The sequence below is a fragment of the Eubalaena glacialis genome, chromosome 3 (genome assembly GCF_028564815.1).
Source record: "Eubalaena glacialis isolate mEubGla1 chromosome 3, mEubGla1.1.hap2.+ XY, whole genome shotgun sequence".
Classification (NCBI taxonomy): Eukaryota; Metazoa; Chordata; class Mammalia; order Artiodactyla; family Balaenidae; genus Eubalaena; species Eubalaena glacialis.
This window is the reverse complement of record NC_083718.1, coordinates 71,674,271-71,690,588: the sequence shown is the minus strand read 5'-3', so window position 1 is coordinate 71,690,588 and position 16,318 is coordinate 71,674,271. Positions and strand designations below refer to the sequence as shown.

The 16,318-nt window shown below is 43.3% G+C and overlaps 1 protein-coding gene across 7 annotated transcripts in view; it reads right to left on the bottom strand.

Moving 5' to 3' along the window:
* LOC133088013 (uncharacterized) overlaps window positions 1–16,318 on the bottom strand; it is an 83,636-nt gene that overhangs the window by 57,273 nt on the left and 10,045 nt on the right. Inside the window, exons 2-5 of one of the 7 annotated variants that reach the window (XR_009700476.1) lie at window positions 13,188–13,289; window positions 12,067–12,406; window positions 10,817–10,914; window positions 8,977–9,004 (exon numbers count right to left, since the gene is read on the bottom strand). Coding sequence is in view for 1 of the 7 variants with exons in the window: in XM_061185777.1 (XP_061041760.1) it covers window positions 10,894–10,914; window positions 12,067–12,406; window positions 13,188–13,258 (432 nt within the window). In the remaining 6 variants the exon portion in view is untranslated. Of the gene's footprint in view, window positions 1–8,976; window positions 9,005–10,263; window positions 10,604–10,755; window positions 10,915–12,066; window positions 12,407–13,187; window positions 13,447–16,318 lie in introns of those variants that run through there. The other 6 variants (XR_009700475.1, XR_009700477.1, XR_009700479.1 and 3 more) reach the window with 6 other exon arrangements.

Here is a 16,318-nt window from a genome sequence, read left to right as displayed (position 1 = left end):
AATTTCAGAATCCTCCCTCTATCTTTTTAGCCTCAGGACCTAGCCCTACCCATTTCCACCAGACTATAGACACAAGTACTAGGATGCTGCAGGCCAAGCAACTAACTGAGCAGGGGCATAGCCCCACCCACCAGCAAACAGGCTGCCTTCAGACCCTCTCAATGCACAGCTGCCCCTGGACATGGGCCCAGCCACCAAAAGCCCCAGGACCAGCCTCCACACCTCAGTGGACAGGCACCAGCCCCAGAGTCCCTGGCCCCTCTGACAAGTGAGCCTACTCTGGCCTTGGAGTCAGCCTCACCATCGGCAGGTGACAACTGCACAGGGACTGGATGGAGCTTGGACCTACCCAACAGCAAACCTGCTCTAGCATTGGGATCAGCCTCATACACCAACAGGCACACACCAGCTCCAGGAATACCACAGCCCAGCAGCCTGTGTGACCAGAACACTCACTTACAGGCCAGAAGCAGCCATGGACTCAGCTGGGTCCTGACCCTGCCCATCAGAATGCCAACACAAGATTAGGGACACCCCAGACCCTGCAGATAGCTGTGTCAGGAACAGTGATCCAACACCAACTCTGCGACTCCTGGGCCCTGCAGCCAGAACTCAGGCCCTGTCTCTTCCTCCCAGTAGCCAGCATAGCCCCAGGACCAGTGACTGGGCACTAGCCCTGATATCACATGGACTGCAGTTCTACCCATAAGTGAACCAGCACTAGATTTGGTGTCCCCCAGAGTTGTGCAGCCAGCTGCCTTATGACTTAGTCTCACCAAGCAGCACAGACAGCCTCCATACAAGGCAGAGCCTGGCAAACAAGCAGTCTGGGGGCAGCCAAGCCTACCAGACCACCCACAGTAGTCAGCCCACCACAACAGAGGAGCCCAAGCAGCCCACATAGGGGGTACACCTAGAACATATAGTTCTAGTGACCAGGGGACACTGGGCTGCTGGGACACATAGGACCTCTCCTACAAAAGGCCACTTCTCCAAGGTCAGGAAATGTAACGAACCTACTACATACATAGCAATAAAAACAGCAAGATAAGAAAAATGAGGTGACACAGAAACACGATCCAAATGAAGGAACAAGATAAGAACTCAGAAGAAGATCTAAGTGAAGTGGAGATAGCCAATCTACTCAAGAAAGAGTTCAAGGTAATGACGGTAAAGATGATCAAAGAACTCAGGAGAAGAATGGACGACCAAAGCAAGAAGTTAGAAGTTTTTTAAAAAGAGTTAGACCATTAAAGAACAACAAAACAGAGATGAGGAATGCAATAACTGAAATGAAAAATACACTAACAGGAAACTACTGTAGACTAAATGATACAGAGGAATGAATCAGAAAACTGAAGGACAGAGTACTGGCAATCACTGAAGATGAACGGTAAAACAATAGATTAAAATGACATGAGGAAAGTTGAACAGACTTGTGAAACAACATCAAGTGTACTAATATTTGCATTATACTGGTCCCAGAAGCAAAAGGGAAGAGAAAGCAGTGTAGAACATACCTGAAGACATACGAGCTGAAAACTTCCGTAACCTGGGAAAGAAAACAGACATCCAAGTCCAGTAAACACAGTAAGGCCAAAACAGGATCAACCCAAAGAGGACCACACCAAGACTCACTGTAATTAAAATGGCAAAAAAAAATAAAGATAAAAAGACACTATTAAAAGGAGCAAAGGAAAAGCAACAAGTTACAAACATGGGAACTTGCATAAAGTTATCAGCTGACTTTTCAGGATAACCTCTGCATGCCAGAAGGGAGTGGCATGGTATATTTAAAGTCATGAAAGGGAAAAGCCCATAACCAAAACTACTCTACCCAGCAAGGCTCTCCTTCAGACTTGATGGAGAGATCTAAAGTTTTACAGAGAAGCAAAACTAAAAGAGCTCAGCATCGCCAAACCAGCTTTATGAGAAATCTTAAAGGGGCTTTTCTAAGTGAAAAAGAAAAGGCCACGACTGAAACATAAAAATTAGGAAAGGAAACTTACTAAAGGAAAAACCTCATTGGTTAAGGCAAATATTCAACAAAGGTAGTAAATCAACCATGTACACAGCTAATAGGAAGGATGAAAGAAAACAGTAATAAAATCATCTATATTCACAATAAGAAGTTAAGGGACACACAAAACAAGTAGATGTAAAATATAAGGTCAAATTCAGTAACTGTGGGGGAGGAGAGTAACAATGCAGGGTTGGTAGTGTCCATGTGAAATTAAGAGCTCAGCAACTTAAATAATCACACACACACACTCACACAAAACTGAAAGAAATCCAAACATAATATTAAAGATAGTCCTCACGTCACAGATGAAGGGAATAAACGGGGAAGAAAGGAACACTGAAGAAATTAAAGAGGGATTCTAAAAATACCCAAGACAAATGAAAATGAACACACAATGATCCAAAATCTATGGGACACAGCCAACGCAGTTCACGGGGGAAGTTATAGTGATACAAGCTTATTCTTAGGAAACAAGAAAAATATCAAATCAACAACCTAACATTATACCTGAAGGAATTAGAAAAAGAAGAAAAAACAAAACCCAAAGCTGTCAGAAAGAAAAATTAAGAAAACTATACCGTATGCAATCACATCAAAAAGAATAAGATACCTAGGAATAAACACACCTAAGCAGGTAAAAGACATGTGCTCAGAAATCTATCAGCCATTGGTGAAAGAAGTTGAAGGCAACACAAAAAGATGGAAAAACATAGCATGTGCATGGACTGGAAGAATTAATACTCTTAAAATAACCATACTACCAAAGACAATCTACAGATTTAATGCAATCCCTATCAGAATACCAAAGCATTTGCACAGAACTTGAAAAAGTAATTTTAAAATTTGTATAGAAACACAAAGACCCCAAATAGCCAAACAATCTTGAGAAAGAACAGAGCTGGAGGCATCATGCACCTTGACTTCAGACTACACTGCAAAGTGACAGTAATCAGAGAGAATCGTACCAGAGCAAAAACAGACACAAAGATCACTGGAAGAGAATAGAGATCCCAGAAATAAGCCCACACACTTATATTTAATTGATTTATGACAAAGCAGGCAATATGGAGAAAAAACTGTCTCTTCAATAAGTGGTACTAGGAAAACTGGTCAGCTACATGGAAAAGAATAAAATTAGATTATTTTAGCACACCATATATAAAATAAATGCAAAACTGAATAAACACCTAAATGTAGGACCAGAAACCATAAAACCCCTAGAGGAAAATATAGAACATTCGTCAACATAAATGATAGCAACAGTTTTAGGTTCAGTCTACTAAGGCAAATGAAACAAAAGCAAAAATAAACAAATGGGACTTCACTAAACTTAAAAGATTTTGCACAGCAAAGGAAACCAAAGACAAAATGAAAAGACAACCTGCTGAAGGAGAGAAAATATTTGCACATGATAAGAGGTTAACACCAAAAAGATGACTAAGCAAGGGTTCATATCTAAGCTACAGAAACAGCACATACAACTCAATATCAAAAAAACACCCAAAATCTTTTTTTTTTAAAAATGAGAAGACCTAAATAGACATTTTTCCAAGGAAAAAATACAGATAGACAGCCAGAACTCACAAAGATGCTAAACATAGCTAATCGGCAGTAAAATGCAAATCAAAACTATGAGATATATCACCTCAGTCTTGTCAGAATGGCTGTCATCAAAAAGATCACAAATAACAAAGGTTAGTGAGGATGTGGAGAAAGGGAAACTCTTGTACACTCTTGATGTGAATGTGAATTAGTGCAGCTACTGTGGAAAGCAGAATGGAGGTTCCACAAAAAACTAAAAATAGAACTACCATAATATCCAGCAGTTTCACTCTTGGGTATATCAGAAGAAAACAAAAACACTATTTCAAAAAAATAACTGCACCCCAATGTTCATAACAGTGTTATTTGCCATAGCCAAGATATAGAGTCAAACTAAGTGTTCATCAATAGGTTAGTGGATAAAAAAGATTTTTTATGATGACTTCAGCAAAAAATGAAATTTTGCCATTTGCAAGAACATGGATGGACTTGGAGGGCATTATGCTTAGTAAAATAAGCTGCAGAGAAAACTAGCATGGTATGTTATGAGAAAACAAGCATGGTATGTTATCACTTACACGTGGCATCTGAAAAATTGAATACAACAACAACAAAAAAACAGACTCACAGATTAAAAAACAGACTAGTGGTTACCAGCAGGGAGAGATAGGGTGGAGGAGCAAAATAGTAGTAGGAGATTTTGAGGTACAATCCACTATGTATAAAATCAATAATCTACAGTGGTGTACTGTATAGCATGGGGAATATAGCCACTCTTTTATAATAACTATAAATGGAGAAGAACCTAAACATTTATGAATCACTGTTGTACCTCTGAAACTAATATAATAATGTAAATTAACTATAGATCAATAAAATAGAAAGTAAGAAACAATAAAGGGGAGACACAGATTATCAGATAGAAATCAATTAAATAAACACAAGTTTTGGAAATCAAGGAATTAAAACACAACATATAAGACACAACATTGGCATTTAAAGTGTACAATCTATTCATTTAAAAGAAATCATTTAAGTGGTAAAAAATGGTACCCATTCTCACAATTTTGTACATCTAGGATAAATTATTATTTACAAAAATATGTTACAAATATTCACTCAAAAAGAAAGAGAAAATTTGGATAAACCCATTTTAGTATACAAAATTTAATATCAAAGTCTCTATGTAAAATTGATTTGAATAAGTTCTGTTAGCCACTTCTAGTTTCTTTGTGATGTAAAATCTTTTAAAGCATAAAAATCAGCCTTTCTACATTATTCCATTAGACATACATGGAAGTTAAAAGAAATGAGAAGACAGAACAATCAACCAGGAAGGTGAATTTACTGAGAAACAGTCATTCGTTCTCCCTCCTCCTTTTCTTTTCCTCCTTTTCCAGGTCTCTTTCGGTTCCAATCAAGAGAAGTCTTGAGAGTTCTGAGAATATTTCTTTGAGGGCTTCAAATCACCATACCTACATCCTCTGACACTACACACACGGGAACAAAAATAAACCTCTGCTATCTACTCATGTAGGGGGGATTCATGCAAAATTAACTCCTACATGGAGACCAACAGGTGAGTTTTCTACCTGTTCTTTACAATGTCCTTCCATTATAGTAAATCCCACACATTATGAGGCAGAAGTGGTTACGTGAGCTTTTCCTTGAAGTCAAAAATCTTGCATTCATTTCAAGCACCTGGTGATCATAGGGTACAGCCAGGGAAGGTGCCATCCCCCCTGGGGGTGGGGGGTGGCGGTGAATGGGCTCCCACACCCATGCACCTCCTGATGTACAGATTCTGGAGAAACGAAGGGTGATCACACCGCAGTCAGCCTGTCAGGCTGTCGGGCCACTGGGCAACCCGACCAGCCTGGAAGTGTCCCATCAGTTGCTGAAAGCAAAACTCTGTCCCCCCTGTGAAGTCAGGCAATTTGGGCCAGAGAGTCAGAGGATAATCAAATCAGAGATTCAGAGGATAATCAGATGTAATCAACTCCTCCTCTCTGCTCACCTCCTTGGGGTTACAGCAACCCCATCTCCAAACCCAAATCTGACCCTGGAGTGCCAAACTGGGAGTGGCAGGTGGGCTCTGCCGGTGCTTCAGCGCCCTCTGGAGGTTGTCTGCTCTAATGGCAACTCTCAGCCCTTCCTCCTCCTCCTTCCCTAGTCCTGGGGGCTGCCTTGGCCTCCTGCAGCTGCTAGCCAGATTTCATTCTTCTTTTTTCTCCAATTACAATGAAGTGTCTTACAGAGGTTTGGAATCTCTTGAAGAAGGAAGATCTCTTAGTCAATACACCTTAACTGTGAGAAGTTGGTATCAAGAATGAACCTGAAATACTGTATTTTTCTCCTGATGATTCCAAGGAGAGACAGCTCAAGTTTTCTAAAACATAACAAGAACCAAGGTAAATATGATATTCTGAGCCAGAGATGAAAAAGCAGTTTTTAGCACCCCTTCCTCATGTCATTTAACTGGGATTTAAATCAATCAACTGCCATTGGTTTTTAAATCACATGACCCAATTTTAAATCAATCAGCTGCTTCCCTGTAACTCACGTGACTTGGCTTTGAATAGTAAGAAATGCAGAGGTATAAAAAGGATGTTCTGAACAATAAATGGAAAACAACATTTTAGAAAGTTTTTTTCTTTTCGAATGGACCATTCATTGCCTACAGAGTAAAGGATTCTCTTGTGGATTTCTTGAACTGTAAACACATACAATGTCTCCGTTGGCTTGATTGACTTAGATTTGGGGTTTTTTGTTGTTGTTGTTGTTGTTGTTAACATATTTCTTGGAGTATAATTACTTTACCTTGTTGTGTTAGCTTCTGCTGTGTAACAAAGTGAATCAACTATTCGTATACATATATTCCCATATCCTCTCCCTCTTGTGTCTCCCTCCCACCTTCCCTATCCCACCCCTCTAGGTGGTCACAAAGCACTGAGCTGATCTCCCTGTGCTATATGCAGCTGCTTCCCACTAGCTATCTATTTCACCTTTGGTAGTGTATACATGTCCATGCCACTCTCTCACTTCATCCCAGCTTACCCTTCCCCCTCCCTGTGTCCTCAAGTCCATTCTCTACATCTACGCCTTTACTCCTCTTTAGCGACTCCTGCTAGGGATGGATACTTCCTTTTATGCTCAGGGAAATCCCCTAGTTTGAATATGATTTGAGTTTGATCCTGTGAAACCATCAAAACTTCCCACCAGAGATAAATGAGGAGATTCTGGCCTTTATTAGTATGCACAATGAACACGGGTGTCCTGGCTGTACTTGCCAACCCTCCTATTTTACCCACCTATTTTTATCCACCTTCCTCCCTGTGAGTACCTTTGACCAACCCTGAGCTCAGACTCCTGACCTATTCCAGTGACTTTGTCAGTCTTTCCTTAAAAATGGACAGGTAATAGAATGAATTTAACCTTGAAGCAGCAGCTCAGTAAGGGAAATAAAATCATCAGAAGTTATCTAATCACAGCCACAGCCATCCAGGCCTCTGTCTTATCTGCTGGGTCATAAGAATGGTACCTTCCTAAACTTGAAGGGCATCCAATCAAATAAGTAAAGGTGTTGCTCACCTCTGGCTCTTGGAGGGATTGCTAGGCAGTCTACCCAGTGTATACTAACTGCAAAACACTGTCATGGTTTTGAAACACCTATGATCCAGGAAAGCTTTTTGGGGTGCATGGGGAAGGTTTCTTTTTGACATCAAGCAAAAAATAAATCACCAAGCTCTTTGAGCACAGGGGTTCTTAAGAGGGCAGTAGAAGGAAGGAATGGGCAGAAAAGATGATCTCCAATGAAGTGAAGGACATTTTTCCAAAAGAGTAGGATTTAGTCTCAGTTTAAGGAGAACACTTTTAAATAGCTGGGACAGCTCCAAACTGCAGTTTAGGGAATGAGTGCTTCAAAAGAACAGTGCTTTAAAAGTCCTGGCAAGGCAGCAAGAGGATGAAGAGTTGGTTTTGCATAGTTTTGAACACAGGAGTAAAGAAGCAGAGGCATCTCTGACTAAAAGGCCCTGAGATCCTATGGCATCAATGGGTCAGTTGCAGGGGCAGGGGGTGTGGGGGGCGATATTTCTCTCTCAACGTCTCCCAGGGCAGCCACCCCTCCCTACCCCACGCCCCCACTCCCTTCACCCTTCCTCCCTCCACTGTTGGGTCCCCAGGGACAGCACTTCTTAAGCTGGAGTTCTCAGGCACCATCTCTGCGGTCTGGATTCTTCCTGGAGCCTGGCAAGTTCTGGGACAGGAAGGCAGGTCTGCAAGGCCGCTGCGGTGCCGTCGGACCTGGAGGCCTGGAGAGGAACTGGAGCCCTGAAGCCCACCCACGTCCTTGAAGCCGAGGGAGGAACACATCCTCCTAACAGTACTTCTCAGGGGTCAGTGTGCTCCCCACCCGACGGTGATCCATACTCACTTGAGGCAGCAAGCACTGCCTCTAACTGGCTCCCTCGATTCCGCCTTAAGGGTCCTCGCACATGAGTGATAGCGCAGGCCCCGGATCTCTTTAGTCAGCTGAGGCCAGTGCTGCTGGGATCCCTCCAGTCCCATCCCCCAGCCCCTCCCTCTGGGACTGTATCTAATAGAAGAAAGAGCACAGAGGAATTGGCTGAATCAAGGGACCTGGGAGCCTGGGTATGAGTTTGAACACCGAGAAGCTAAGGCGCAATTACATATTATTGGAAATTCTTGTGGGGTGTGTGGGGAGAGGTTAGGAGGCTGAGAGGCTGAGTCGACCTGGTGAGTCCAGCCCCAGGACACCACACAGCCCCGCCCCCCTTTCCCTGCCATCAGACAAGGGGTGCCGCAACTCCAGCTGGGACTCTGCACTTCCCCCTCCCTGATTCTCCAGAAGAGCAGGTGGCCCCCCTCTGAGGGCAGGGGCAAGACAACGGACCAAGTCCCCCTGCACTAAGGCGCTACTGGAAGCTCTTCCTGAACAGCAGTGCTGGCTTGGAGCGAACCCGTGCACCGCCAAAGCTGGTCTCGTCCTGCAGCTGAGGGACGCAGGCTTTACGTCAGCTGCCTTGGCTTTAAATCAATCAGTTCCCCCTTTAAGTCAGGTGACCCGACTTTAAATCACTGTATGCCCCTCAAGCCTGTAACTTCAAAAGTTGGGAACTTCACTTTGATCCCAGCACCTCACACAGCTGAATGCACACTGTAGTCACCCCCAACCCTGGCTTAGAGGCAGGATATAAGGTAAGGGGATGGGCGTGCACACATGGTGATGAGGGTGTACTTCATGTACCAGAAGGGTCCAGGTACTCTGGGTACAGCAAGCAGTGCACGATACAGCAGCTCCCTGGCAAAGCTGGTGATGCACAGGGGGAGCAGGCACACCCAGGCATGCAGAGGTTCCAGGGCGGGAGCTGGGGCACAGCCAGCCGGGAGGGTGTGAAAGCGGAGGATCTGAGCCTTCTGGAGAAAGGCAGACACAGAATATGGATGAGAAACAAAGACCAGATGAAACATGGATTTGAAAAACACACCCTGCTCTTGAAATTGGGGTGGGGGGCACCCCAGATTTGAGTCTTCTTACTCCCCAGTAGCTAGTGCTTTGGCATTTGCCCAATTACTTATAAAATGTGACTGATAATATCTAACCCATAGAATACAGCATTTGGAGTGGTTTGCGTGTTTATGTTTCTATAGGGGAATAAACTTTTCTACAAGAAAAATGTATTATTTTCTGAAATAAATTAAAACCCCTTTTGAAAAAGTACTATATCGGACTTCCCTGGTGGCACAGTGGTTAAGAATCTGCCTGTCAAGGCAGAGGACATGGGCTCGAGTCCTGGTCAGGGAAGATCCCAAATGCCGCGGAGCAGCTAAGCCCATGCGCCACAACTACTGAGCCTGGAGGCCACAACTACTGAAGCCCGCGCGCCTAAAGCCGGTGCTCCATAACAAGCGCAACAAGAGAATCCACCGCAATGAGAAGCCCGCGCACCGCAACAAAGAGTAACCCCCGCTCACTGCAACTAGAGAAAGCCCACACGCAGCAACGAAGACCAAACGCAGCCAAAAATAATTAAATTAATTATTTAAAAAAAAAAAAACTACTATATCCTTCTATACATCTTCTCGGGGAAGAACAGAGGGAAGGAGTGGGAGAGTGAGAAAGACCAATACTTAGTGCACATCCCTGATGCAGGTGCTCTGCTGGCTCGGATAGTTTTATCCCCACTTTACAAAGGAGGAAGTAAGCTCAGAGAGGTTTAGTAATTTTCCCAAAGCCAAACAGCTATTGAGTGGCAGAACCAGGATCTGAACCAAGTCTGTAACCTTCAAAGCCTAAGCCCTCATCACAACAAAACTCAATTAATAGTTACATTTATCGAATTACATTGCAACCTGGGGAGTTCTTGGCTCAGTCCTGAATAAGAGTGAGAAAGAAAGAAATAGCATTGCTCATCCAGTCAACCAAAATTTTTTTTTTATTTTTTATTTTTTTAATGCTATTCTTGTCTGCTTACATTCTTTTTATGTATGTATGTATGTATGTATGGCTGTGTTGGGTCTTTGTTTCTGTGCGAGGGCTTTCTCTAGTTGTGGCAAGCGGGGGCCACTCTTCATCGCGGTGCGCGGGCCTCTCACTATCGCGGCCTCTCGTTGCCGAGCACAGGCTCCAGACGCGCAGGCTCAGTAATTGTGGCTCACGGGCCGAGTTGCTCCGTGGCATGTGGGATCTTCCCAGACCAGGGCTCGAACCCGCGTCCCCTGCATTGGCAGGCAGATTCTCAACCACTGCGCCACCAGGGAAGCCCAACCAAAATCTTTGAAGCAGCTGCTAGATGCCTGGCCCTGTTTGGAGTTCAGCAGTGATCAAGACAGAAAGAGTCCTGCTTTCATGAACCATGTAGTGGGGAGGAGAGACAGGTGCAACTTGGGTGAGGGATTTCACCTTGCTGGGCCTCTGTTTTCTCATCTGGAAAATGGGATGGGTGTTTCTCATTTTCTGGGATTGTCCAGCCCTCACATTCTCTGATTCCATAAGAAGCATTTGTTTTCCTGTTTCTTTAAAATTCAATCAGGCCATGAGCTGTGATGAATGTCGTTAGCTGCTCCCCAAATCACTCTATTTCCACCCATTTCCTGTGATCAGGTCTTTCCCCCAACATGACTCACAATCAATCAAGTCACAGAAGCTAAGGGGCACCCAGCAGAAGAATTCCAACCCTGGCTTCTCAGGAGCTCTGCGGTCTACCTGGCCAGGTAAACTTCACTCACCTGGCACAAGGTGGCCATCCCTGGTTTCACCTCAACATGATCTCAGGCACAAACCTCCTTGTTTTTCCATTTTGTCTTTAAGTTACTTGCTGAAACAACTGCACAAATATGAAAAAAATATAAAATCAGGCATCCTCTGCCCTCAGTGCCTACTAATAAATGATTTTCTGCCACTTTAATGATAAAGATACATTTCAGCATTCCGCTGCCCTTATTATTTTTCATTTTGTTGATATTTCTACTGAATACATCTTTCAATATTTTAACAATGGAACATGTATTTAGGTTGTTCCACACACAGCCTTTGGTGGTAAGGGTTTTGTTGTTATATTTCTATTATGTTTCCTTTAAAAATCATTATCCTGTTTAAATGGATTACGTCAATTTTATAGGCATTTATCATATGATATTGATGAAATTAATACAGAGGGCAGTAGTACAAATTGATTGGAATTGAGAGCCTCCATTAGCACAGTTAAATATAAATATTATATATATATATATATATGCCAAATTACATGCTGAGTGAGATTCTCCTACTCTTTTTCACTCTCTGCCCCTCAAGCCTGTGAGAAATGGAATATTTCTTGCCATATCAGTAAAAAAAGGATGTCACAGTCATCAGCACTTGCAGCCCTCCAATGTGAGCCGGTGGGCCCTGAGGAACTCAGGATATGCAAATACAGAATGCTGGCCCCAGAGAGCTGAGGTGCATATCAAAGGAATGATTTCAGTGAGCCCAGACGCTTGCATCTTCCCATACAAAGAAAAGCGCTACATTCCTCACCTTGGGAGAGCTGGTTTTCCTTAGTTAACAATCACCTTTTGATGTTCCCCATTACCTGCGCCATTCCCTCCCCTGTCCCCTCCCCCCGGTACTTTAGCTCAGGGAGGAAGGAGCGCAGAGAGACTCGGCTAAACAAGGGGCCTGCGAGCCTGGGGATGCGTTTTCAGCCGCTTTCCCCGCAGTCAGGAGGAAGGGCGCTGACGCTCCAACCGGACCCTGCGCCTCCCTTTCCCCGTTTCCCCTCAGGACGCTCAGGCCGACCCACTCCCCACGCCCACCAGGCCCCGCGAGCCAGGCCGAGGGCAGGGGCGAGAGGAGGGACCGAAGTTCCCCGGGACCAGAACGCTGGGGGCCGCTCTTTCTGCACAGCAGCGGCGGGTGGCAGCGAACCCCTGCCCCTCAGAAGCTGGTCGTGCACTGACGCCCGGGCACCGGACCAGGAGGAGGGTCGGCGCCCACTTACCCGGCCCGCGGTCCCCAGGACTGTCGCGGCTTCGGCCGCCGGGGCCCCTCCAGAGCCGGCAGCCTCAGTGAGGCCGCCCTCCCCTCGGGCTCCGGGGCACTTCAGTGACGGCGGAGGGAAGAGACCCCGAGCCGGGAGTTCCAGCTCTGCGGAAACGCGGGCTCCGTTCTGGGCGAGGAGGTGGGACCGCTCTGCCCCGAGGCCTTCCGGGAGGGAGGGCGGCGCCGGGGGAGGAGCCGCCTGGAGCCTCCAGGAGCCCCCTTCCGGGGGTCCTGGAGAGGCGGCCCGGCCTGGGGGCCCCGCCCACTGTGGCCGCAGCCCAGGCCTTTTTCCTGGAATCCTACACAAAAAAGAAAGATACACAGTCTATAGTAAATATTCACAAATGATTGTTGCGGCTGTGCTTACTATTCTATTAAAGGTGTAAAATCCATAAAACACTTCAAGTTCAAAGTTAAATATGAATTTTTACCTTTCTAATTATGTCTCTGCTATTCCCAACTGTGGTTAATGAATCAGAGACTGTGGCATCACTAGTTAAAAATGAGCTTGAGGAAAAAATAGAACTCAGGCCCACCAGACCTACTGAATCACGATCTGCACTTTTACAATCTCCCCAGTGTACTTGTGTACCCATGAATAGTTGAAAGGTACATTTCTACCTCGACATGTCTTTTCTGTCTGAGAAATACACACATTTTATCCAGTTGGATATAAATAAAACACTCAAAAATGCATATGCCTGTGTTGAAACCATCATTTTATCATTTCTTTTCCAGACAAGTATAGTCTCTACACTGGTTTTGTGGATCACATGCCATACTCTTTTCTTGTAGTTAGAAATAAGGTAGAGAAAGTTACTTTGTAAATATATATATATATATATTAGTGGATAATTGAAGACAGTCTTCTAAATTAAAACCAGTTCTCTTAACTTGCTGTTTTCTTCTTGGGTCACATTATGAACTCTTCCCGTGGCCACATGGCATGTGTACTTTTAATTTCAGGGACTGCTGCCATTCCAGGACGTGGCCATAGATTTCTCTCAAGAGGAGTGAGAATGCCTGGACCAAGATCAATGGGAATTGTACAGGGATGCGATGTTAGAGAAGTATAGGAACCTGCTCTCCTTGGGTGAGGATATCTTCCTTCCAGAATTCCTTATCCAACCACAGGGTTTAGAGTCCTTCATTTGTAGAATGTCTCCTGGAATCTTCTGCTTCCTACAATAGGGTTTCAGATTGCAATGTTTCAGGAAAGATTGGGAGTTTGTGGGTATAATTTATCTTATTCTTTTAAAATTGCAGCCCATTACTGAGACATTCAAATTATTTATTAAAGAACCACCATGACCATCAACATCATCAATTTATATATTATTGCCCCAATGCTAGCCTTAACCGTGGCTCTCACAACATGAATTCCTCTTCCCATATCTTATCCACTAATTAATATAAATGTAGGCATACTATTTATATTAGCCATATCAAGCCTAGCCATTTATTCCATCCTCTGATCTGGTTGAGCTTCAGATTCAAAATACTTACTCACTGGAGCTCTAGGGACAGTAGCACAGACAATCTCATATGAAGTCTTGCTGGCAGTTATTCTATTCTCAGTCCTAATGCTAAATGGATCATTTACACTTTCAACAGTAATTATTACACAAGAACACCTATGACTAATTTTCTCCTGACCCCTACCCAGAATTTGATTATCTCTGCAGTAGCAGAAATCCAATGAAGCCCCACTTGATTTAACAGAAGTAGAATCAAAACCTGTATATCTCTTCAATGTAGAAAATGTAGCAGGCCCATTCACCCCGTCCTTCCTAGAGAATATGTCAATTTCCTTATAACAAACATTTCCACAACATTCTATTTTTAGGAGCATTCGACAATCCCTACGTGCCAGAATTAGATACAGCCCAAGTCATCATTAAAACACATCTAACAATCTCCTTTCTATGAATTCGAGCATCCTACCCACAATTTTGATATGATCAACGTATACATCTCTTATAAAAATTTTTTTACTACTAACATTAGCCCTATGTATATGAGAGTTTTCACTACCTGTCATCATACCAGGCAACCCACAGCAAACTTAAGAAATATGTTTGACAAAAGAGTTACTTGGATAAAGTAAATGATAGAGGTTTAAATGTGCTTATTCCTGGAATTGAACTTATTTCTAAGAATTTTACATTCTCCATGCTACCACATTACACCACAATGCTATATAGTAAGGTTCTCTAAGAAAGCTTCAAGGCCCATACCCCCAAAATATTGTTGTATATCCTTCCTGTACTAATAAACTCTCATTGTTTTTACTATCATTCTACTGACCATTATTTCAGGAAATATAATTGTAGTAACAAGCTCACACTGGCTAATGGTATCCCCATTCTAATAAAAAACATGAACCCATAAGCTACAGAAGCATCCAACAAATATTTTCTAAAACAATCCACCACATCAATACTACTTATAATGGCTATTATCATTAATCTAATATACTCTGGTCAAAGAACACAATGAATTACAAAAATCTTTAATCCAGCAGCATCCACTATCATGACAATCGTCCTTGTCACAAAAGTAGGACATTCCCCATTTCACTTCTGAGTGCCCAAAGTAACTCAAGGCATTCCATGAACAGCAGGCCTGATGCTATCAACATGACAAAATTGCACCCCTATCAGTTTTATACCACATGTCACCATCCATCAACCTAAACATACTGTTAATCATGGTGATATTATAAATCATAGTTGGACGCTGAGGCAGACTTAGCCATACTCACCTGGAAAAAATTACAGCCTCCTCATCAATTGCCCATATAGGATGAATAACAGCTATTATAATGTATATTCCAAGTATAACAATCCTAAACATACTAATTTATATCATAACAACACTATCTTCTTCCTATTTATACCCAGATCATGTACTACAAGGGTATCATTATCACACACATGAGATAAAACACCTCCCATCAGGATCCTTATCCTCAGCATTATAGTGTCATTAGGAGGTCGCCCACCATTATCAGGGTTTTGACCCAAATGAATAATTATCCAAGAGATAACAAAAATGATAACATCATTCTACCAACACTAATAGCCATCACAGCAGTCCTCAGCATATATTTCTACTTGCAGCTAACATAATCCACATCACTAACTATATTCCCTTCATTAAACAACACAAAAGTACAACAATTTGAACATACAAAACAAATAACTTTCCTATCATTACTCATCATAATAGCCACACGATTACTACCCATAACACCCATCCTATCAGTGCTGGACTAGGAATTTAGGTTAGTTTAGACCAAGAGCTTTCAAAACCCTAAACAAGTACAATTTACTTAATTTCTAAAAATAAGGACTGCAGGACTTTCTCCTATATCAATTGAATGCAAAGCAAACATTGTAATTAAGCCAAATCCTTACGAGATTGATGAGTTTTAACCCCAGGAAATTTTAGTTAACAGGCAAATCCTCTAGTCAACTGGCTTCAATCTACTTCTCCTGCCTTTGAGAAAGAAAAAAGAAGAAAAAAAAAAGGCAGGAAAATCACCGGCAGAATTGAAGCTGCTTCTCTCAAGTTACAATTCAATTTGTTGATTCACCACAGGGTTTGCCAGAAAGAGGGCTCAATCTCTGTCTTTAGATTTACAGTCGAATGCTAGCTCAGTCTTTTTTTTTTTTTTTTTTTAATTTATTTATTTATTTTTTATTTTTGGCTGTGTTGGGTCTTCGTTTCTGTGCGAGGGCTTTCTCTAGTTGTGGCAAGCGGGGGCCACTCTTCATCGCGGTGCGCGGGCCTCTCACTATCGTGGCCTCTCTTGTTGCGGAGCACAGGCTCCAGACGCGCAGGCTCAGTAGTTGTGGCTCACGGGCCCAGTTGCTCCGCGGCATGTGGGATCTTCCCAGACCAGGGCTCGAACCCGTGTCCCCTGCATTGGCAGGCAGATTCCCAACCACTGCGCCACCAGGGAAGCCCTAGCTCAGTCATTTTACCTCTGTTCATACACTGCTGATTATTTTCAATAAATCACAAAGATATCGGCATTTTATCTTTACTATTTGGTGCTTGAGCTGGAGTAGCAGGCAGCGCCTTAAGTATATTAATCCTGGCTGAGCTATGCTAACCTGGAGCGCTACTTGGAGATGCCCAAATCTGTAAGGTAGTCATAACAGTCCCTGCACTTGTAATAATTTTCTTTACAGTTGTACCCATTA